We start from the raw sequence: 23,389 nt of genomic DNA, 5'->3' as shown, positions 1-23,389 counted from the left end.
ATGGGGCCCATCTATTTTTAAGAACTGTACTGTGCACCCAGGTCACAGGGAAGAACTCAACTTTTGCTTTTCCCTCTTGGTTACTGATTAATGAGGGGGAGGGGCCAGGCTGGCTAAGAAGCTGCCCTGGGGCTGGCAAGGTCCCCAAGTGCTCTTCACGACACTTCCCTGCTTCAGAAGTTCACTTACTGGGGAAGGAGATACTCCCAAACTTCCTTAGGCAACTGGAAGTAGTGGAAGGTGGGAAAGGTTATGGGGACAATAATTTCACCTCTGGAGTGGCAAATGCAGAAAGGTTGAGACCACTGGCAGCACAGTCATATCTTGGCGTCATGTTTTTGTTCCTGCTGAGCGACCATCCCAAGTTAAAAAGTAAAAAGGCAACACAGAAACGAACAAGCACGAGGGCCGCCAACAGTCAGGGGGGCCTGTTATCTGAGTGGTCTTCTGTCTGAAAGACAGAAACCCTCAACTGTACAAGATGAAATTGGAGTTGAGATCACTACTTCTCTTTCTGCCCTGGATCAAACCTCAGGCCAAACCAGCATTGTGGACTTTTCTGACCAGTGGGGCTCCACAGAGGAGGAAGGAGATTCATTAAATTAGTGAACTCTGCCAATGGAGCCATCAGTCGCTGTGGGGGAATGGACAGGGGCAGGATGAGCGCGAAAATGAAACACCTTGGGAACGGTGTATTAGATTACTTCGTGCAAAGCCAACCACAGGTGGGCCGGGCCTCACCCACGGGGCTGGGACCTCAGAAACGGGCTTGACCAACAGATTTAAAATGAAATAGCAAGGCACATCTCTAGATGGTCTTCATGAGCTCAAGCCCACAGAAGTCACCAAAGGAAAGTGAAACTCCCGGGCTTTGAAGATGTCCCACCTCTCCTGTGGCTGTCAAGACATTAAATACCATCCTTTTGGATGTCCCCTCAGACCCGGCTCCAGTCCCACGGAAGAGCCAGAGCTTGGCTAGTCACCTCTACTTGGCGCTACGCTCCCAGGTACCACCAGGGTCTGGGTTATAATCATACCTCCTCATGTTACTGCTGTTATCTCACAATCAACAGGTTGGCGGGGGGGGGGGGGGGGGCGTGCGGCGGCCCTCCAACCAGAACCAGGGGAGACCACCTCTGTTTATCCACAAGCTTTGCTCTATCTCAATTCTCAGCGGACTACACAACCAAAGCAGAGGCTCAAGCCGATGACAGGAGAGCCCTCTGCCTACCCTGCGGGCTCAGGTAATCACCCGGGGCCCTCCCCTGCACCTCTACCCCGTCTTACAACAGCTCACCCTACGGCCTGGCTCTGAGCCCCCGGCCCTGGCTCCTTCTGTCCTGAGATGCTGCCCCCTGCCTGACTCCTGATGGAGCCAACTCCTATTCAAAAGCCATCCACCTCATTGACCCAAGGGCACCTTCAGACAAGCCGCGACATCGGCTGCTCTTCATCCCATCAGGGTGCGAGAACTGCATCCTCCACGCCTCGCCGGCTCGGGAAACCACCCCTCAATGAATGAAGCCCAGGGACATGCTGCTTCTCCCGAGGCTGCCCAGCTTTACACCCAGCAGAGACAGGGAGGCCGGTGTGACTCCACCTGGGAGGGACCCAGGCCTTCCAGGCAGGGGTCAGCCAAAAGGGCCCAGGCCTGTCCTGGGCCCCCCATGGAGGCGGGCAAAGAGCGGCCCCTGTCCTCAGCTACTTCCCAGCTGGCTGAAGCAGAGCCCGGGAAGAGCTTGCGAGCCAGGCGCTGGGCCGGCAACCTCTGCGGGCACGCCACCTGCCCACGGTGTTGTGCCCTGGCGTCCCGCTCTGTTTGGACAAGTTACCCTCACCAAGTGTTCAACGATGCTTTTACACACCCCAGGGCCCTTGTTGTGTTATGAAAACATAACAAAGCACGCTAAGGAGAAAAGCTAGGGGGGAGGGGGCGGTAAGTGGGGAGTAAGCAAGCCACACACGAGTCTTTCTTTCTGGTCTCCATCCTACAGATGGCTCCTGGGCAGCCCGAATTGGGACACTGTCCCATGTCATTAGAACAAAGACATTGTCAAAAGAGGGGACTCAGAAACCCAGAGATGAGTAAATGGAAACAGTGTTTTCATATCCAGGACAATACCACCTTCTTTTCCACATCACTGTGGGGTCGTGGTAAGCCCTCTTTTGGGGGGAAGCTTCTAGGCAACTGGTGGGCCACATTACTCGCTCCCCCAGGACACAGTACAGGCACCAGGCACAGCTATACCGGGGTGGTGTCTCATGCTTGTCTCCTGTGCACTCCTTACCAGCACCAAGAAATAATCTCTGGAGTTAAGGGCAGTCTTCTGGCCAAATGGGGGCTGGTGGCTTGAAAATAAAGGCAGCCCTGAGTTCCGACTGCCAAGTGCCAGACACCTCCGCTAAAAGGCTAAGGACAGAAGTAAATTCCTACCCACTCCCCACCAAAAAAATATAACAATTTTTTTTATTTTGCAAGTTAAAACCGAGCTAATGACACTGGGTGGGGCTCAGTGTTGAGGACTGAGCAGCCAAACCAAAATTCACTTGCAGCCAAGAGCTGCCTGGCCTCACCATTTGGGGAAGGAAGCTAAAAAGTCATGAAAGATTCTTCAGTAAACCGGGAAATAAGGCTGCAGTTAACATTTCAACTGAAGGTGACCCTTCTGGTAAAATATTTTTTTTAATAATAAAAATAACATAAAGTTCTCAAACAGCCTCTTTCTTAAAGAAAATGGTCTAAAAGTTCTCGTGGGAGTGGAAGGGAAGAAGGGGGGGAAAAAACAGGCCTGGCCTCCTCTCTCAGTCACTACCTTTCACGAACAACTTTTTTCTGGAGTTCTTCTCATAAAAGGGATGACGCAATTTCCTGTCTTGTCCCAATATTTCCTGTTCACTTACAAGGTGAAAGTTATCACCCCGTTTTAAACAACTATCCTAAATTCCATAGAAAGTTCCTTTTTCCAACCAGTACCCCATCCCTATCACAAAATCTCCCCATCTTAGAATATAAATGCTATCATTTTCTATACCTTTAAAAAGTTGGCTTAATAAAAAGCCTGGTTCTCTCTAGGGCAGACACTGAATCTACGACCGCAGCTTCTCCAGGAACTGGGCTAGGGGCCCACATCCCCAAGGAGACCTCATAGGGAGAAGCGGAGGGGGCTGGGGCCGGCCAAGCCCCCCAAAGGAGCCAATGGGTTTAGGTGGAGTGGCTGTGACCAAGGGAATGTTGCTTTCTTGGTGTGTTAGCCACTAAATTGAGAACTGTGCCTCAGCAGTTAATAATATCTTCCCGCTGAAAATAGCCCGCAGAGGAAGCCTCTGTGACAGTAGGCACACAGCCAGACTCCGGGCTAGCCATTCAATACTGAGAGAGAAAGATGGTAGGGCCAGTGGTGACCTCCCAGTGGCCGCGCTGTACAGTATCCTTTCACAAGGCTCCCGCAAAGGGAGGGCTCCCGGGCAAGTCACCTGCCTCCTCTGCAGCCCTATAACCCAAGCGAGGATGTCACACAGACCAGGGGTTCTGGCAGCAGGGCGGGAGGAGGGGTCGGGATCACCCAGTGAGGGGTCAGGAGGACCCCACACTTTGGAAGGCAGCCCCTGCATCGGGCTGCTCACGGGTCCCTGGGCTGGCCAGAGAAGCAGGCTGGGCAGGCCAGGGGGAAACAGCATTTGGGGCAGAGAGGGAGCAAGCGCACTCACTTCCCCTGCAGAAAGGTCAGGCTCGGAAAACCAACCACAGGGAACTTTCCTGCCTCTCGTTTGTGCAACCCTTGTGGAAAAGGGAAGGTAGAAAGCTCAACACTGAGATGCGCCTGTTTCCTCAAGTAAAGCGAGTCAGAGAGACAGGCCCATCGATGGGACCCCCACCATCACCACCAAAGACCCCAGAGGTGCTTTGAAAACAAGTAAGTGTCCGTCAACAGTGGACCCAGGCACCTAGCAAGTCTGTCCATTTTTAATTCTCTAGAGTCACTGTTCTTTATGGATTACTCAAATACCTTCACGTATTTAAAAACGACGAGAGGTCACTTTTTAAAATCATGGTAAAACACACATAACATAAAATTTACCATTAGTGACATTGAGTGTATTCAGAGCTGTGCAATCATCACCACTACCTAGTTCCAGAATATTTTTATCACCCCAAAAGGAAATCCTGTCTCAGGGGTCACTTTTACAATGTCATTCACAACAGCAAAGCCAACTAGAGGAAGGCGCAGAGTTGAGGCACCCTGTCAAGTTTCTACAGTCAAGCAAAAACCTTATTTGAGAAGAAGAACTCAAATTCTTCACTATGGAAGCATATATAGAATCACAGAAAACCTGCCCGGCAACCAAGAGAAGCCAACAAAGACACTCCCCACAGAAACATGGACCCCTTTTACCCCTACACCAGGGGTTCCGAACTCAACTCGCTGGCACGCTGCAATTCCCTGGAAAGCTTCAAAAAATACTGCTTGCCGGGACTACGCCGACAGACCGTGACTCAGAAGACCCCAGGGGTTCTAATGTGCAGACAAGACTGGGGACCACTGCTCTGTGCCTTTTTTGTCCCACCAGGTTAAGACACCTGCTTGGAAAGTGCGGCTCCAGCTTCCAGGCCTAGACTTCAGAAGTGACCAAACAGCAGCTTGTGGTCACAACACTGCAGGAGCACTATTACGGTCACAGCAACAATAAAGACGCAAAGGAAGCCAAACTTCATCTGAATCCTTTGGCATTTCCTCCCTTCTCACTGCCCCACTGGCTCTGAGCTTGCCACAGAGGTCCCACAGGTCCAGAAGTCCACCCAGCTACAGCCAGGCTCTGCTAAGAAAAAGCCCAAGGAGGGCGGGTAGACTGTTAGTGTGCTAGACTGTAGCCAAAAGCTACACCGGAACCTGGCTGTCACCTGGCCCCCCTCCCTCTACGCTGGCCAGCCCTGTTGTGCTTCAGTGACAGGATGCATGAGGCAACAGCCCATCTAGTCTGGCCGGCAGAGCAGCCCAAATTTGCTCCAGAGACTTTAAATGCTGTCACCCTGCATTTAACCCCTGCCTGACTGCCTCATTCTTTCCAGGACAAAAGAGGTTTTATCAGTGAGCCCTTCTCCAGGGATGAGTGCATGACCTCAAGCATTGCAGAAGAGATGACGAACAGCCTGAGCTGCTGTCCATGACTGGTCTTCCCCGGGGAGTGGGTGTGCACCAGGTGAGCTGGCCCGAGGCCCGAGTCATTACGCATGTACACTGGGTCCCTAGAGATCCAAACTGTCACTTCTCACAGCGGTCCGGGGGGGGGGTAGGTAAGGGGACTCGCTCATGGCCACACGTTCTGTTCCATCTGACTCCCCCGCAACGCCCATGCTCTTGGACACTTGAATGAGCTCAATCTACTCCCTGTGGCCCCACAGCATCAGAAGGCTCATGAAACCACAAACGGCTGGTTTCCGGGCAGGGAGGGAGACATCAAAATCGCAGCAACAGGCACGCAGGCCCAGGTTCCCAGTTTGTTATCACCATTCCAAGCCAGACAATAAATAATTGTTCACATGCAGCTGAATAACTTTCCTTAAAAACAAGGTGGAGCGATCTTTCCTAAGCCACTTGGTTTGAGCCCAAGTTGACCATGAACTGAGCCAGGACCGCATTTTCAGATCATATAGGAATTTTTAGAGACTCTCTTCTGAGGCTATCACAGATGCCAGCAGGGATCAGAGGAAGAGAGAACCGTTCCTGGAGCAGATGCAGACCTAGGGACACTTCCATCACCCACACTTGGGAACTAGAAGCTATACATGGATCTTAAGATTAGCAAAGGAGCTGGCCTCCCTTGGTGGGACAGTGTCTGTCCCATAAGCATGACTTGGCACAAGCAGGAGATGGGGTTCCCTCAACATCCCCCCAAAACACATCAGTACTTATGTCTCCATTGCTTCCCACCTCCCTCCTTGAAATCCACAGTGACACCTTTTTTGAAGTTTCAAGAACTACAAATGGTTGCCGGCCTCCAATCTCTGCCCTAACTGGGGAGGTCAGGAGGGCTAAGGCCCAGCCAGCTCCAGACATTAATATATAAAGGAGGAGGCTGGAGGATGGGTGAATAATCTAGAACTTGCAAGTGAGATGGTGTTCCTTTCAACTCCCCAAACCAGTCCAGCGGACAAGCTACACGATAGCCCCCTTAGAAACTCCAGATGGACGCTGCAAAGATGACAGACAGCTCCTCACACATGCTTTTAATTACCAGTGATACAGTGAAAGTTCTGGGAGCAAATCCTTTCCATTTCCACCGCCGAGCTGAAGCTAGAAGCTTCCCGTCTACGTCAGACCTCTCCAAGGTGGGTCTTCCTGGGCCAGGACGCATGCCAGCAGCAAGGACCTGTTCTGGAGTTGCATGCCTTTCTAAAGGCACCATACCCAGAGAGCTTAACTCAGACTGCCAAATCACAGTTCAGAAACAATCCACAAATGCTCCCTGCCCCCAAAGAGCATATCCTAATGGAGAAGCTGCCCTGATGTCCACCGACCCCACGAGAGAGGGACCCCAGCCTATCCCAGAGCCTGCCTGTAGCATGTGCCTGCTCGTGTGTCTGTGCACGGGATCATCTATCTGTACGTCTGCAGCACACGTGCGTGCACACACACACACACACACACACAAAACCATGCACCGAACAATCCATCTGTCTTGGAGAGCCGGCTGTCAGAAATGAAAGTACAATCTCCTGGAACCGAGTCACAGCCTTCTAAAAATGTGCCGTTTTCCCAGACTGAGGAAACTTGCAGGGGTGGGGTATGTTTCACTGCGAGTCCCGAAGGCCCGGGCCTGTCGTCTCACCGGCCAGACCCAAGCTGCAAGGCTGGAATTCCAACCTGCAGCCAGCGGGCCTGCGCCCAGCGCTCCCACCCGCCCACTCCCCTTCCTCGCAGGAAAGGGAAGGGCCAGCCTCGGAGTCAACCCTGCATTTCAGGAGGGGGCATGCCTTTGAGCACACCCCCACCCCCACCTCTGAGGCACCACATTTTCACATTGGGCTGTTTTTTCTTTCCCTTCTTCCCTTGCCAAGAGAATCAAGCCCTGGCTCCCGCTGCCGACCTTCCTCCCACCCTAAACTGAGCCCCATTCATTAAGGCTGCACTCAGCCAGGGCAGGACAGGAAGGAAAACAGCACACAGAGCCTGTGAAAGAGACACTCAGAGAGGATATTTCAAGGGGGAGGAGGGGGTGATGCTTGTGGGCGCTTTCCTGGCTCCCCACCTTGATGCCCACTTGGCCCTGTTTCTCCAAAGCAGTCTCCCACCCCCGGGCCTCTGCTAACCCCTTCTCCTCCCCAGCCCTGCCCCATTCAGCCACCGCAGCCCCCACTGGCCTCATCCTCTGCAAGGCGGGCACACCCAGCCCCCTCCCCCCCATGGAAAGATCAACTTCTTAGAAAGGAGGAGGTCTGGGCTTCCTCCATCTGCAAAACCCTCTGCCCTGGCCCCGGGCCACTACAATCAGCTTTGGGGGAGCATTCTCACTACAAACAGTGTAGCCCCGGGTTTTCTCTGTGCCCACTGCCTCCCCTCCAGACACCCCCAAACCACTGGCACCAACCCAAAAACCAGTTTCTTCAATTTCCCCCCACGGCACATTATTAATAAACTGCTCCAACTCCAAACGGAAAGAAGAAAGAGCTCAAACTTTGAAGCCTTGGGAATTAGTAAATCAAGAGCTAAAATTCAAAACAAATGCTCTTTCATGTGGAGGCCCCCCCTTTTTTTTCCTTTTTGCAGTTTTGTTAAACCGGGCGATCCCTTCAGAGACAATCGCTCCTGCCTCGCAGCTCCTCATTAATCTAAAGGGTTGCAATTACCCTGGGGGTGGCACGGAGTCGTTAATAAATTGTTTCACCTTCAGTTTCCTTCTAGGACTGGAAAGACTTTGGGGAACCTAAAGCCCACCCATGTCAGAAGGGGCTTCGGGGGGCATGCTGTTCAGCGGGTCACACTGTTTAGCTCTCAGGGCTGGGTAAGGACGCGCTCAGCCCGGTGGCTCAGCCTTGTGGCGTCATTTCCTCCAGCAGAGGAGACAGACAAGATGTTATCAATAGGACAAACCTTCCGAAAAGCCCCCTTTCAAAAGCTACCACTTCCCTTGCTTATTTCATGTGGTTCAGAGGGGCTGGCGCTCCTCCCTGCACATTTAGGATTTAAAAAATAAAACCATCTAACATCCTGAGTGTGTTACTTTGCCCAGACCCTTTCCTCTCCTCGCTCTTCTTTCTTTCAGGAACTCTCTCAGCCTTAGAAAGCAGAAAGGATGCAAGTCCACGCCGTCCACATGTCGCTGCACATTCTCCCTGTTGCCTGCTTCGGTCCACTCCCATCCTCACGCTGAAAGCCCCCTCCCCTCTCTGCGTCCCTCTTTTTCCTGCTCAGTTCTCATTAGGAGCTTTGAGTAAACAATACTCTCTGTCTCAGATAACAGTCAGAGTATATATTGCACTGAAACAAAAACAAACAAGGTCTCCCTAAAGACATTTTCAGCAAGCTCAATTCCTGGAGAGGAGAGTCTGGGAGGGACCTGGCCAGGACGAACCGAGCCTGAGCCACAGCTGACCAGTGAGTCATTTCACTAAACAGGGCGCACCACAGTACCCCCAAAGACAGTTTCACAGCTTCCATCTGAGCAGCCGTGATCCTACACCCAATGTCCCAAAGGCAAGAAACGACAAATGCCTGGAACTCCGCTGGAATTTCCCTTTTTTTTTTCTTTCCAGGTTACTTTCCCTCTTGCTCTAGCTAGTTCCTAGAAAATCCAGTGATGGCATACTGGGGTGGGAAAAACAGGTGGAAACAGGAGGTCTTTAAAAAAAGATGGAAATGCCTCCCACCTACATGGCTAATGAGTTTCTCCAAGTCTAGCACTCTCTTCTCACGTCCCTTGGGGACAATGATGCTCAAGCTAACCAGAGTGCCTCATCCAATCCCACAGCCCTCCAGCACTGGCATTCCAGGCCCTCCCTCCCGCCTTCGGGCCCTGAGGAAAACTTTCCCTGCTGGGGAGAAGCGTAGCACCTACTGCCTGCAGTGTCCCCACCCTGCCACTCCCATCCCCAGATATGCACTACAGAATCTTGCACTAAGCTGGACTGGGAATCAGAACTGGCAGAGAAGCGTCAAGAACACCTCCTCTAAACTCCCACCTCCACACCTGGGATCTGTCTTCAACAAGTTCCCAAAAGGTGGATCCACCCCCTTCAAGGCACGTGATGCACTAAGGGCAAGAGCAAAAAAGAGCTTACTCCCATGAACTAATGTCACCAAAGTCACCAAGTGGAAGCCCCTCGAGCAGGGAGCTGCTTAGCAATAACCAGGAAACACAGCACACCGGTCCCCAGGTATGGAGCGGGCCCAGCGTCGTGATATGTAAAGGACTGCAAAACGATAAGCTGAAGGGTTATCAGAGTCACCCCAGAGTCACCACGGATGCACTCAGTTTAAAGCACAGAAAACTGAGAATTAATTCCAGGCCAGCTGGGGTGGCAGAGGGCCACCCCCATTCCTCCAGCCTCCAGTCATTTCAAGAAGTCTTGGAATTGCCAGGAAAGTAAGAAAAAGAGACTCACCTGAAAGCCCCCCAGGGGCCAGATAATTCGTTCCCCCTGTTTCAGCGGAGGAAGGCACAGCATCTGGACAGTCTGCTGTAGATTTGAATGGGAGAGAGAAATAAGTAAATACACAAATAAATAAATAAATAAATGAAAACACCAAGATTAATTTTTAAGCACATTCTAAACAGCATTAAAGAGAAACCACACATTCCAAACGGCTGACTCCCAGCCACGATGCTGATTATTAATGGTCTGCTCAGGCTTCACTGCCCATCATAAGACAGACCACAGCACCTTGTCACCCGTCTGGGCTCCGGGCGGCCAGTTAATCATTAGTCAAGTCAGGCTCAATCGCAGACTGGCTGGAATTTCTCTTTTATTGCCAAGTCCCCCATTGAGGAAACCAGGTAGTTCCCAAGGTCAAAGGAGCTTCGGGTTCTGCTCTCTCAGCCCCGGCTGCTGTCTCTCTGCCATTTTTCCCGGAGAAAAATCAAGGGCAAAGCCCCCTTTTGCTTGGAACCAGTGGCCTCTCTGCCACTCCCACAGACCAGAGTCTCGCACTTATCTTTTTAAAGACAGACTTGCCAGTTCTTTAGGACTTTCTCGAGACTGTGTTGGATGGAAAGGACTTTTTCCTTTTTAACTGAGGTAGTATGTAACGAGCACAGCAAAGCATATGCATCTCAAGTACAACTCCATCAATTTTACTCATGGAGACATCCGTGTGAAGTCACCACCAGACCAGGACAGAGAACATTCTCAGCAAGGCTGCCAGCCGGAAGGGAAATGTTCTAGCTCCTTCCAGGCCTAGTCCCAACTCCCCATCTCTGGAAACCTTCCCGGGAACCCCAGTCCTGCAAGGCTCCCCGCCCTCAGTCCCTATAAAATCTTCTGGCACCCAGCACATGGAGTTTCCTTCTGCTGTCTTTAGTCATCTTTTACCTTCAGATCCTGTCTGCCCTAACTACACCATAGGCTTCTCTTCAACATCTTTGTCACCCTCGGGTGCTCAGCACCGTGACCTAAATGTTAAGGAGAATAATGGCAAATCCAGCTGAGAAATAGACTGGATAACCTCCCTCTAAGCAATAAGACAAAAATAAAGACCATGAACCACAACTAATTAATCCCACAGAACAAAAATACACAAGACCCTGTAAGTTCATCAGGCACCACTGCCAATGCCAAACTTACTGGAATCCACAGAGAAAGGCCGGTTCAGGAGCCGAGCTTCCCAGCTCCCCAGCAAACACACCAGGCTGGACGGTGCAAATTCCAGTCCCCCCACCCCAGGCCACTGGCAGGATGCCCCTGGGGTGTGCATTACCAGGTTCCCACTGGAACCACTTGGCCACGCTGGCAAATAGGAAGCCAAGTGAGAGGAGCCCAGAGACAGGCAGCCCAGGGGAGCTGTCAGCAGCCCAGTAGCTGTCTCCAATCCCTGAAAAAGGGAGCTGGGGGTGCTGAGCCTGGCCTACACATAGCCCCAAACCACCTCTGGGTTTCTGCTGCCTGCCCCCCTCAACTCTGAGATCCTCTCTCTGATCCCTCTCCAGCATTCTCTCTCAGGCTGGAAGAACAACTTTTCAAGAATTCTCCTAAACAGGGGAAGGGGGAGCAGAGGAGTGGCAGCAGCGGGCAGGGGAGAGAGAAAAGACTGTGTGTGTAATCTCATTTTATCAGGGTAAAGAATAATTCCTAACAGGAATATACAATTTTACAGGATACACTTAATCAAATGGAAAACAATAGGGAAGGCAGGAAATGGAGCTGCTTGTTCAATGATGTATACGCTGAACTTTCTAAACTACTTTGATGGTCTCCCCATGTTCTAGAGATAGACTTCTACCTACCCCCCCAACGGAAGACACCCCCACATTAAACACGAGGACTTCTCCACTGCCACTCCCCGCTCCCAGCTCTGGCTGGCTGAATGCCAGAGGCAAGGTATGTTTCAAAGGAAGAGCCCAGCATCTCCTGGCAGACCTGGGACCACATTGAGGGTGTCAGCCCATCTCAGATCAAAGGTAAGCCAGTTCCACACTGGCAACCACAAGTGTTTTTATGAACCGGTGCTCTGCCCTCTTGCAGGGCCTTTGATCTCAGGAGGGACTTACAAACATTAATTAGGTCTCCCCACCACCCCTGTGAAGCAGCAAAGAATACCTGTTCAACACGCACCCAGGGAAACTGAGGTGTCACTGACTAGCCCAAGGGGCCACCCAGTGAGCTGGGCTATACCCAAGAGTTCAGGGCCTATCCCACAGCTCTCCCTCCTCAGGCAGGCCAGAGTCCCAGCTGTCTTTCCTGCAGGTAGTCAGGCTGAGTCTTCAGCATCCAGACTGGCCTCAAGCAACTGCCAGGCTCGTAAAGGTCCAAGAAGCCACATCTCCATCCCTCACCCACAAAAAAGCTCCGCCAAGACAGCTCTCCCAAGTCAGGGTCTCAGCTTCTGCCTGTGTTGCCTGCTCCCCCGAGCCCAGGCTGGCACACACTCAGCTCCAGGGCATTCCTGGCTCTCATCCACTGCTAAACATTACCAAGCACCCAGTAAGCGCTGGGTTCTGTGGGAGAAAGACTCACTCCCCTCTCCCAGCAGAGAGGGAGGCCCTGGAGACACAAGCCAGGGGAGCAGCCAAGGAATGAGCTGTTGAGAAGGGTACAAGGTGAGGGAGCTGGGGATCCCACTTCTCTCACCAAGAGAATGGTTCCTGGAGAGCCAGCACCTTCTTGTCGACTTAGTTCTGAGCATCCTAAGCACTGTCCAGGACAGAAGAGCACCCCCAACCCGCCCCGCCCATCACTATACCCCAAGTGTCCTAGCTCTGCCCCAATTCACAACCTGGTTACAGGACAATCCTCTGCATTGGAACCATCCCATTTTTAGGCAGGCACATCCTTAGGCCTGTAGAATGAATGAATGAACCAATAAATGAGCAAATGAATGAATCATATAATCTAACTCTTCGATCATCTGGATTTAAACAGAGGCCTGGAAAAATTAAGCGCAGCCTGAGTTAAGAGGTAAAGGCAGGGCTAGGTGCCAGACTTTTCAACCAGGCTTTGGAGGCTCCATCTGCCTATGGCACTGGTCACCTGGGTCCCCAGCCTAAGCAAGTACAGTGCACCCAGCAACATCCCTCCAACCTTTCAGACCATCAGATACAGTGGACACAGGGAGCAGAGCCCAGAGAGAAATCCCCCACAGCATCCCCATTATACACCCCATAAACTGAGATCTAATTTTAAACAGCGTGTTCTTATTCCTTGTGCAATGGAGGAGGGGGGTGGCCCTTCCTGACTTCTGATAGCCCCAAGTCACAGCCACCCTGCCCCAGGGTTCAGCCATATCTAACACACTCCTTTGCAGAAGATCATGCTGCCTTGGGCCCACCTAGCACCCAAGTCTGCAAGGTCAGGCCCTCCCAAACGCTGCAGTGGAATGGCTTGAACCCTAGCAAAACGGAGCTCTGGGCTTTCAGCCCTTGAGTTCCTCCAAAGGCTGCCGAGCCCAGCCCCTTGCCACTGCCACTTTCCAAGCTGGAGACTTCACAGACGGGATTCCTTTAGTCGTGTAACTGGCTCAGATTTTAACAGTTGTCCACTGTAAAACCTTATGCCTGGTTCTCACCTAGTAACCCAAGACCACAAATTCAACCTAGGGCTTAGAAACTTAAGAATGTAAGCGGCTGATCTAAATTCCCCAGCCAGATACTCTCCTCCCAAGTACAAGGTGAGGATAAAAACCCGAGGCAGCATCCCATCTGCATGTCTGACCTCAACACCCCTGGCCACAGCAGCCAGCAAAACCAGCCTCAGACCTGTCCAGGGCCCCTCCACTCCCAGACCTGGCTGCCCTCCAACGGGCCAGGACAGTTCCTTCCACGGGGGCTTCGGCTGTTGCCACCTCATGTCCTTAGACCATGGCACCTTTATTCATTCCTTTTTTTGTTTTGTTTTAAACAAAAACGTTTTGGGTGAGTAACCAGCTGTTTGAGTTTCCGATTGGCAGGTTAATCACTTCCTATTGGCTGATCTGGAGAACTTTTCTCCCCCTTGGAAATGGCACATTCCTGTCTTTGTGGCTTCTCTGTTTACACACATTTTGCTACCTAATGTCAACACTTGCTAATGAATAAATATATCACTCCACTCACTGAAAATGAGGTCCTGGCCTGGCAGAGTGACCGCTTAAATCCCGCGAACAGATTTATCCTAGTATCTCTGCAGGAAACCCAAGAGAAGGTGGCCCTTCTTTTCTGGGGTTTTAGGAAGTTTCTGGGAACATTTACCAGTAGTCCTCTTTACCCCTGGGGCCAGGGTGACTGGTCTCTCTCTTTTAAGGGAAACCTCCAAATTTGAAGACTACAGCAGGAAAAACAAAACCAGGACAGAGTTGGCTCCTTGGAGAACTAACCTCATGAAAGAATTCTCGAGTCTCCACGCCAAAAACCCAGTCAAGTTACATTCTTTGAGGAAACAGAGCTTGGTAATTTCAGTTAACGTTTGTTAGAAATACAGAGAGCTGGTTATCTCCTCATTAATGACCATTTATCTGGTGTTTTGTAAATCGAAAGCAAAATAACACATGCTCCGCAAGCCACTTATTACAGGCACCAGGCAGGCAGCACCGCCTTCCCGACCTGAGGGCGGGTGGAGTCCCGGGAGGGCTGGCTGCATAGCATAGGGAGGGCTGGCTGCATAGCACGGGCTTCGGTTACACCGTTCATTAAAGTATTTAATTTATGACAACGCCCCAGCAAAACTTTTAATTAGTGGGGGGAAAGGCCCAACAGCCAGAACGCAGGAGGCGGAAGGACGTGTAGTATTCCAAGAGCCAAGTGGGGCCCAACCCTTCACTTCTCCTTCTCCCAGAACCTCAGCAAAATAAAAACTTCACAAAAGTTCCATGTTTCAGGCACCGGTATCCAGGCCCTAAGACCAGATCCAATCCATCCTCTGAGCAAATGAATCTCCTACTGTAAGAAGGGGCGCCAAGACACAGGGGCTCGTCCCTGTTGTCACCTCCACGTCCCAGTTTTGCTGACCCTCTTCTCCCTGGCACTTTTAGCACCACAGGGTGAGCCCTGGTACTGCCAACCAGAGCTGAATGCAGACAACCGCAACAGGGCTGGTGCCAGTCTCAGACGGGCTTTCGCCCTGGCTCCATGCCATTGGGTGACAAAGCAACAGGCAGGCAGAGCTATGCTAAAAACTTTTATAGCCCCTATCAAGGATTCTGAGAAAATCCGGGAGAGTGCTGAATGGCAGGTGAGGATGCTGTTGCCTCCACTTTTCACATTTTCTAATCTCTTACTCCAAACCACGATCTTCTCTGCACTTTTTTAAACTGTCTTCCCTTCTATCAGACTATCCATTCTTCCCTCCGATGTTTCCAGTATTCCCAAAGTCTCCATGTTCTCCCAGCAACCTGTCCTATTTGGCTCCCAAGACACTTCTGCATGGACCAAATTCCACGTGTTAATGCGGAGCCAACTTCGGCCACGGAGTGCAAACAGACGAAAAAGGAGCAAAATGCAAACAGCATATCTCGGAAACGTCGTTGCCCACCCCCCTAAATGTATATATATATATACCACAACAAAAACAGGAAAAATCCACCAGGCTTTCAACAGAGGAAACCTATAACCATCTCCGGGCAAAACCCAGCGCCTCCCCAAGCCGCTGCCTAGACATTAGAATCCGTGTTCTAGACTTAAGAGGCTCCATTTCTAACTTAAGACAGGAAGAGTATTTTTAAAAGCATCTACTCACCAGTTGGTTTGAGAAAATCCATCGGGTATCTGGAGTAAGGAGGAGGGGGAGACTCTGGAATTTAAAAAGTAAGAGAAAATAAAGGCCAGGCCATGAGAAAGAGAGATAGAAACTTATGATAACAGAGGCATTCTTTTAGCCCAACTGTTTGTCTTAGCTGTGGGGGTTGGAGGCAGGGCCGCGAGGCGGTGAGTGCCTTGATATTTAGCTGTCAGATAAACAAAAGAGGCCGCCTGGCGCCAGCCTCGGCGTTGCGCTCCTCCACGTCTGCGGCGGCGGCCGCCGCGCTCCGCCAGCCCGGCTGGAAACCACCGGCTCGGCCGCGGCCGCGCACTTCGCAGTTCCCAGGGCGGGGGTCTACAAACCCCCTCCCCATCCCCGAACTTCAGCCCCGCTCCCATCGTCCCCCGCCCCGGCCCGCCCCCCAGGGGCGCAAGTCACCTCCGCCCCCGCCGCTGCGCTGGGCGCCCGCGCCAGGCACGCGGGGCTCCCCTTCCCCAGCCCACCCGGGAGACGCGCCCCCATCCGCCCGCACGGAGACGGTGAGAAAAGGAAAGCAATGGAGGCGGCGGGGAGGATAAAGAGGAGGCGGCTGGGGGTCTCAGCGGCGCAGCCCAGGCCCCAGCGCAGTGAGGGGCAGCAACGTCACGGAGGCGCTGGGGGCAGACCTGTAGTCTACAGTCCTATAGCCTGCGCCTTCCCGTGCTGAAAGAAAGGAAAAAGTAGGGGACTCCCAACTTCTCCTGACTGCTTGTTCTTTTCCACCCTGGGCTGGCAGAGATGAGAGCAGATATCAGTTCGGCCTCCCATGCTCACCCTCTCTGTCCCAAAAACCCCAAAGCTGCGCAGCCAGGGCAGTCTCCGAGCCACTTGTGCACGACGTGACTCTCCGTATTTACTAAAGAAGCAGAGACTCTCCAGCGTTTACAATTCGCTTCTCCCAGCCTTCCTTCGCGGGCTTGGACCGAATCCAACTCGGCCACACACCTCAACGCCTTTCCGGGTGCGGGGGAGGCGTGACCCCCCACTTCTCCCTGCACCCCCTAGCTGATCCGGAAATGACAGCGTCTCATTTTTAACCACATGTCTGTAGAGTGTGTGCACGACCAGTGCCCATAAGCCCCCCTCGGGGCAACCAAGGAGAAAAAACGAAGGGAACCCCCGGGGAATGCCCTTCCAGTTTCCCCGGATCCCTTCTCCACTTTTGTCCCCCAAGTCTCCTCCCAGGAGGGAATGTACACTCCCCTCCAGAGGTGGCTGCACAACACACAGCCCGCAGGGGCTTTTCTTCCACCGCTTGGGCGCCAGGGGGAGGGGGGGGGGGGGCACAGAACAACTTCTTACCTAGTTCGCAGAGTCGGCTAAGGTGATGGGGGTTGCAGCACACCAGCTCGGGGTTGATCTTCCCGTAAGATTCACAGCAACACAGCCTCTTGACTTCCGAGGAATGCCTGAGATCCGGCCACCTGAACACTTTGCACAGCAGGAGAGGGAGCGAGTAGGACGAGGGAGGCTGCGCGGGCGGCGAGCCGGCGGGCGCCCCCAGGCCCAGCCTGCAATCCAGGCGGCCAGGCAGCAAGAGGCACGCGGTGCGCGTACCGCCGCGGGACTCCACGGCCTGGAGCAGCAGCTCCAGCTGCCGTTCCTTCAGTTTCTTGAGCACCGAGTGCGTGAGCGCCTTCAGATCCGCCTCGGCGCCCCCGGCCGCGCCGGCGCCCGCGGCTGGGGGGTGGGGATGGTGGTGACCTTTGACACCTCGGACCGCCTTGCCCAGGCAGCAGCCAGCCCTGCCTGCGCCGCCGGCACCGGCCCCATGAGCCCGGCCGTCCGTCGCCCCTTCTCCCCGCAGCTCGCCTCCTCCGCCGCCTCCCCCCGCACCCTCCTCCTCGTCCTCGCCGCCGGGCGCACGGCTCCTCCAGAGACGCCGGACGAGCGCAGATCGTTTGGTCCTGAACATGCGGGGCGAGGAGGCGAGGAGAAAAGTCGTTTGTCGGCTAAGGAGCGAACATGACCTCCGCACACCATGAAGAAGTCGGGCGCCGAGTTGGGGCAGCAGGCGCAGGCGACAGCAGCAGCAGCAGGGGCCCGGGCAAGAGCGGCGGCGGCCCGAGGGGCGCTCCGTGGCATGCGCCAGTCTCCCGGAGGCCGGGGCGAGCGCGGGGGCCCGGGGGCGCCCGCCGGGGCTCGGGGGCCTGCGCTCCGGCTGCCCCACCCCGCGCGGCCCGCGCCGTGCGCGGCTCTCGGGCCCCGGCGCACCCCGGAGGAACGCGGCCGCCGCTTCCCTGGGGGCGACGAAGCCTGCCCGGGTCGGCGCCTCCCCAAAAAGAGGCCCCCCCGCAGCGGCTCCCGAGTGTCGGGCTCGCCAGCCTCAGCTTCCTACATGGAAGATCCGCGGGGGCAACAAACGAAAGGCGTTCGGCTGGGTTGTTGGAGGGAGAAAAAGCCTCTTTTCCCCCTTGCTAAGCAACTTAATTTGGGGGTGGGGAAAAGCAGGCAATTAAAAAAAAAAAAGCAGGCACGCGATTTATTTTTTTCCTCTATATCCTTAGTAACCGGATCTCCTCGAATTCCGTGCACACGAAGACTCGGGGGAGGGGGCCGAGTGGACTTCACCCCGCATGAGATGTCTGGCGAAATAAGGAGGCTTTCTCAAAATCTAAGTACCAAATATGCAAAGCCAATGAAAAACACCACCTCCTCGCACCCCGGAGGTCTGGGGGCGTCCGGCTGGAGCTGGGGTTTAAAAAAATAAAATGTTTACAAAGTAGAACGAGACGTTTGAGGGGTGGAAAAAACGTATCCACGAGTTACATCCCCCTTTTTTCCTTGCAAAGCTCCACTGGTCTTTCTCTCCTTTTCTTCGGCCAAAAAAAAAAAATCGTATATTTTTTTAATCCACAGAACGCTTTGGCTAGGCTGCTTCAATCTTCCGCATCTGGCTGTTTTAAGGGAGTCTCTGGTCTTTCCTCCTGCGCTCCCGGGGGCCCCGGTCCTCGGCGGGGACTTCCTCGGGGCTGGCGGGGGCGCAGGGGCAGAAGATGCTGCGGCGGCGGCGGCGGCTGCGCCCGGCGGGGCTGACAGCGCGGGGGAGGGCGGCGCGGCGGCGGCGGCGGGCCCCTGGCGGGTCGCGCGCTCTCGCCCTCCTAGGAGCAAGCGGCTCGCTAGTGTGGGGGCCACCGGCGCCCCCTCCCCTGGCCGCGGCTGGCCGCCGGGGCTCCCCGTGTGGGCTGCTCGCCCCGACCCGGCTGCGGCGGCAGGAGGCCCCGGTGTCCTCACGCCGCCTCCTCCTCCGAGAGTCTCCTCGTCGGGCTCCGGGAGCCTCCTTGTCCCCCGTCCGCCCTCTCCTGGCGCTCGAGTCCTTCTGCCGCCGCCGGGGGCTCGCCGCGCCGCACTCAGGGGCTCCGGGGCCGGGAGCTCGGCAGCTCGGCGCCGGCAGGCTGGCTCTGTCTCGGGCAGCTCTCTCCGGCGCGGCGAGCGGACCGAGCACGGCGCCCGGCTGGCTCGGCTGGCGCGGCTCGGGGACAGGATCCTCCGTGCGCCGAGCGAGCGAGCGAGTGTGCCCGGAGCTCGCCGCCTCCCGCAAGGCCTCCCGCCCCCGCCCCCTTCCTCCCCCTTCCCTCCCCCGCCCCCAGCCGCCGCCGCCTCTTCCCCGTCCCCCCCCCCCCCCCCCCCCCCCCCCCCCCCCCCCCGGCCCTCTGCTCTGCTGGTTCCACTGCGCAGTGGCGCGCCCGGCTCCGGCCTCGTCACGTGGCCGTCTAGACACCCTGTCGCTTTAAAAAAAAAAAAAGCGATTGTGTTTCGCAAACAACAGATCGGGTTTCTAAAAGCTATTTCTCCCCCTGCCGTCCCCCCCGCCCTCGCCACCCCCTCCTGGGTCTGCAGAGGGGAGACCAATGGGGGGACGGAATAAAGGTGGGGAGCAGAGAAGCTCCCAGAATCGACTGAGACCTGGCCGGATCAGAGGAGAAATGGGAAGACCCGAGAGCACTGAGCGGGCTTCGCCGGCGAGTTTTGGAGCGGAACGAGCGGGTCGGTGGCCCAATTTAGACCCAACCCACAGAGCCTCGCCGTGGCCGTCCCGCGCGCGCTCGCCCTACGCGCTTCATTCATTCGTCCTGTTTTAAAGGCCCTGGCGGCGGATCCCCTGGCCGCGCGGGAGGGAAGGGGGAGGACACCGCTGTCTCGGTTTAAAAGACATTTACACCGGACTGGACCGAGGCCCCGGGAAGTGTGCACTGGAGGGAACAGCCGGGCCGCCGAGGGCGGGGAGGCGGCGCGAATGTGACCTCAGCGGCGGCCGCGCGCTCCCTCCCGCCCTCTCTCGCTCCGGGCTCGGGTTTCTAGGACTGCCTGGAGAAGTGTGTCTTGTGCACAGCTCTGGAATGCATTTGGCTGACTGACGAACTGCGAGGGGCAGCATCCTGGCGGGAGAAGTTTGGGGGGGGGGGGGGGGTCGCCCGCCTGCAGCCGGCAGGTTTCCTCCGGAGCCCGGAAGACCTCCTCCACCCCGCCTCCCGGCGCGGGAAGGTTACCTTCGGAGCAGACCTGCCTAGGGCATGCATATACATGCGGGGGCTGCTTCTGCGCCCTCCTCGGCCTCGTACCTTTCAAGGTGCTTAGAGTCAGAGAGTTTATCCCTAACCCCAGCCTGGGGAGAAGCATAGACCGAGCTGGCAGATTGCTGCATGGAAATGCATAAGGGTTGGTAGGGGAAGGGACCAGAACGCTTTTACTTGGTGAAACCTGGTGATACTTAATGACTTACATATATACGCATCGGTGTTGTTGAGGCCACTAGTTGGCATGGTGATCTAACCTCACATCTTATTCAGTGAAGTCAGATTTTTTTAAAAGTCATTTGGAATTGTGAGATCATGAGGACAATGAAACTCATTGGAGATTTTAACGAATCTTTAGAAAAGATGAAATGCACTATTTTTCTTTTCCCAGCTAAATTAAACGTTCTTAAAAGGAAAAGGAACAGATGACTCTTAGCTTTGTAGCTCAGCCCCCTACCCTCCAGCAACTTAAAAAGAGTCTGACATGCAAGAGATGCTTAATAAATATTTAGGAATCAACAGAGTTGGATAGGATCTAAAGGGGCGTTTGGACCACTCCCCCCCCCCCCAACCCCACCAAAAGCACCGTTGGAGATATAATGTTAGCGAAAAACAAGAGACATTGGTTACATGATCATCTTCAGGCAAGGGAGCCCTAAACTTACTGGCCTGGAAGACACTGGGATGCCCAGCCATGCAGAGGTGTGTAGGACAGGGCAGAAGCTGGCGTTCTAAACATTTACTTTATAAGGCTGCAATTGTATAAGATCATAATTTTGTTATAAATGAAAATGTTACTTATTGAGAAGGGCATTGAAACCTTATGTGTGTGTGTGTGTGTGTGTGTGTGTGTGTGTATGAAACTTTCTAAAGAAGCAACTTGCCAAGACCACAGCTGAGAAAGCCCAGGAGAATATGGAAGAGGGGGAGGTTTGGATCCAGGTGAGCAAATCGTCATTGGCAGGGAAAAATGGAAGAGACAGAACGGGATTTTTGAAGTGTCTGAGAAATGTATAATATACTCCCCTTGGAAAGGCTCAGAAAGAATACCAGACTAGAAGTCAGAAAACCTGGTTCCTGGCTGGGGCTCTGCCAGTCACTGGTTAAATAGCCTGTGCTACTGGTGACCCTCACAGCTAGTCGAGCACTTGGCAGGGTTTAAAAAGCTTTCTGGGCGAATTTCCTGCCCTCTCGGGGTCCTATCCCCTCTCTCTGCTCTGGGCCTCACTAGAAGGTCCTCATTTTTCAAGAGAGACTAGGCCAGGCTGCAAAGTGACAGGAAGGACTTAAATAAACAGAGAAAGCAAATGTCATAATTCTAATTAAGCTTCTTGGCTAAACGGAGAATCCGAAGACTCTTTTGGAAATCTGGCCAGTGATCTGATGCTCTGTGATGAGAGGCCCGAGCACACACAGGGCAGGTAGGTTTAGTGGGTGTTTCAGGAGCTGAATCTGACGTCACAGCTTGTCTGGGTGGAACGTGCATATACTTGCACAGACATGTCCCCATATAGTGTAATTGTGGGTGTTTTAATTCAGGCGTCACCCGTATCTTGCCTTCTATACGTGGTTCTCCTCCTCCATTTTACTACCCAAGGTAGGCGATGGGTGAGATGCTGGGCAAGTAGCTACAATGGTTGGTGCTGCTTGATGGCTCCTTGGCATCCCCTGAATCAGGTACCACCCCAAGCCTTCCTAAGAGCCAGCCCCACCCCATCGCGTTCTTATTTCTTTCCGTTCCAAGAAAGACGCTGGACGGTAGAGGAACTCCCAGCTGGCTGGTGTGCCTAGAAAGGGAGTTCTTTTCCTTTCCACAGGCACACGAGACTGACAAGCACCCTGTTTCAAACTATTCTGATCCTTTAAAAAAAAAAAAAAGTTTAGGAGTTCACCAAACTATTGTGAATGAGTTTGATTCTAATCATTTGCTGGCAGGGAATATGGAATAAAATATCTCATTTGCAGTTGTTTATTTCCTGTTGTGGCTTCTATTTTCATCTTTTAGTCACTTTGGTGATAGTAATCAAACCCTAATCATGGTGCAGCCACAAGTCACAGAGACCAAAATAACTTGCAGCAGAGTTATGACAAACAAGGATGGAGTCAGCTAAAGACCTGGCTACTTAATCACTGGCCCCTGGCACCCGGAGGACTGCGGGGGCCGCCACTTGACTGACCGCTGGCTGAGCATCTAGAGGAGAGAGGAAGCGAGAGGGAAATTGCTCCAAGGCCCCTGGTCTTGAGCAGTCAGGCCCCCTGGGTGCATGAAGACGGAGAGCAGCAGAGCACACAGGAAGTAGAGGAGAAGCAGGTGAACCCCTCCACAACTGGCAGGGGGAGACTGACTTGAAAGAGAAAGAGGAGGATGAAAAAAAGAATCTGCAAAACTCTCTACACCTACAAGCAACCCTAAGCAAAAGCTCAAAATACCCTCCCGTCCTGTCTTCCCTGTCTTCACTACTGTTCTCGTTTGCAGTGGTCCTTGGAGGAGAAGGGCAGAGGGAGGCCGAAGCGCATGGGAGTGTGTGTCGGTGGGTCCGAGGGCAGGGGTGAGGCAGGAATGAGGACCTTTCCATGCAGAAGCCAAAAGAAGAAACAATTGAAGAGGCCAAGAAAGCATTGGAAAATATCGACATTTCTTGCACAACTGTCTCCTGAAAAAAATGTGTGAGTGAGCCCTAAACCATCCTGAACTGGCAGCCATACAAATGGAAGCGATGGGTCATGAAAGGAAGACAGCGTGAGTGGGGCCGATGTGACAATCAACGCTTCTTGGCTTATCTTGGCAGAATAAGAACAGAAGTGAATGAAAATGCATCTAATTCACAATCAAATAAAGATGCTATAGGCCCCGACTCATCAAATATTCTTGTATTACAGACATGCTGTCAACTGATCCATAACGTTTGCCAGGTGGCTGTCCAGGGCACTCAGCTAAGTAGTGGGAGTTGCACAGGGAAAGAGCGGGATAAAATGAATGGTTTCTGAAGGAGACAAGAGAAACATGCACAAAAGGTAAAGATCAAGGACAACATAGACATTCAAATATATAGTCGTCTAGAGACACAGTTTCCTTCAAGGAGGGGCACTGGACGGCTGAAGAACATGGCAGGATATAACTTCACTGTACATAACTTTTTGTACCTTTTGAATTTTGCGCCATGTGAATATGGGTTTTATTTAAAAATATACACACTTAAAGTTCTTTTCAAAAAGAATCCCTGCCTGCTTTTCTCATTTCCTGAAATTTGCTGTTCTGATGTCCTTGTAGAAAAGGACGAGCTGGCGAGGTCACATGTGGAAGTGAGGCTGTAGACAGCTTCTCTCTCTGTGGGGCAGTTACTACAGGAAGGCCGATGACAACAGAGGCCGATGTGTCATCCCAGACAGCAAGGGTGGAGCTGCCTCGTCATGACCCTGGCAAGAGTCAATGAGGAAACACGCCAGTCCTAATCAAAAATCATTCTAG

General features: G+C 53.5%; 1 protein-coding gene across 2 annotated transcripts in view; it reads right to left on the bottom strand.

Moving 5' to 3' along the window:
* SMAD7 (SMAD family member 7) overlaps window positions 1-17,318 on the bottom strand; it is a 29,107-nt gene extending 11,789 nt beyond the window's left edge. The window contains exons 1-3 of one of the 2 annotated variants that reach the window (XM_046672009.1): window positions 16,706-17,318; window positions 15,362-15,415; window positions 9,602-9,676 (exon numbers count right to left, since the gene is read on the bottom strand). In XM_046672009.1, coding sequence (XP_046527965.1) covers window positions 9,602-9,676; window positions 15,362-15,415; window positions 16,706-17,318 — 742 coding nt within the window. The remainder of the gene's footprint in view (window positions 1-9,601; window positions 9,677-15,361; window positions 15,416-16,705) is intronic. The other variant, XM_046672010.1, reaches the window with a different exon arrangement.
* Between the last annotated feature and the right edge of the window lie 6,071 nt (window positions 17,319-23,389).

The sequence above is a fragment of the Equus quagga genome, chromosome 9 (assembly GCF_021613505.1).
Source record: "Equus quagga isolate Etosha38 chromosome 9, UCLA_HA_Equagga_1.0, whole genome shotgun sequence".
In the NCBI taxonomy this organism is placed as follows: Eukaryota; Metazoa; Chordata; class Mammalia; order Perissodactyla; family Equidae; genus Equus; species Equus quagga.
The sequence above is the reverse complement of the archived record's forward strand: the minus strand, read 5'-3'. Positions and strand labels throughout refer to the sequence as shown.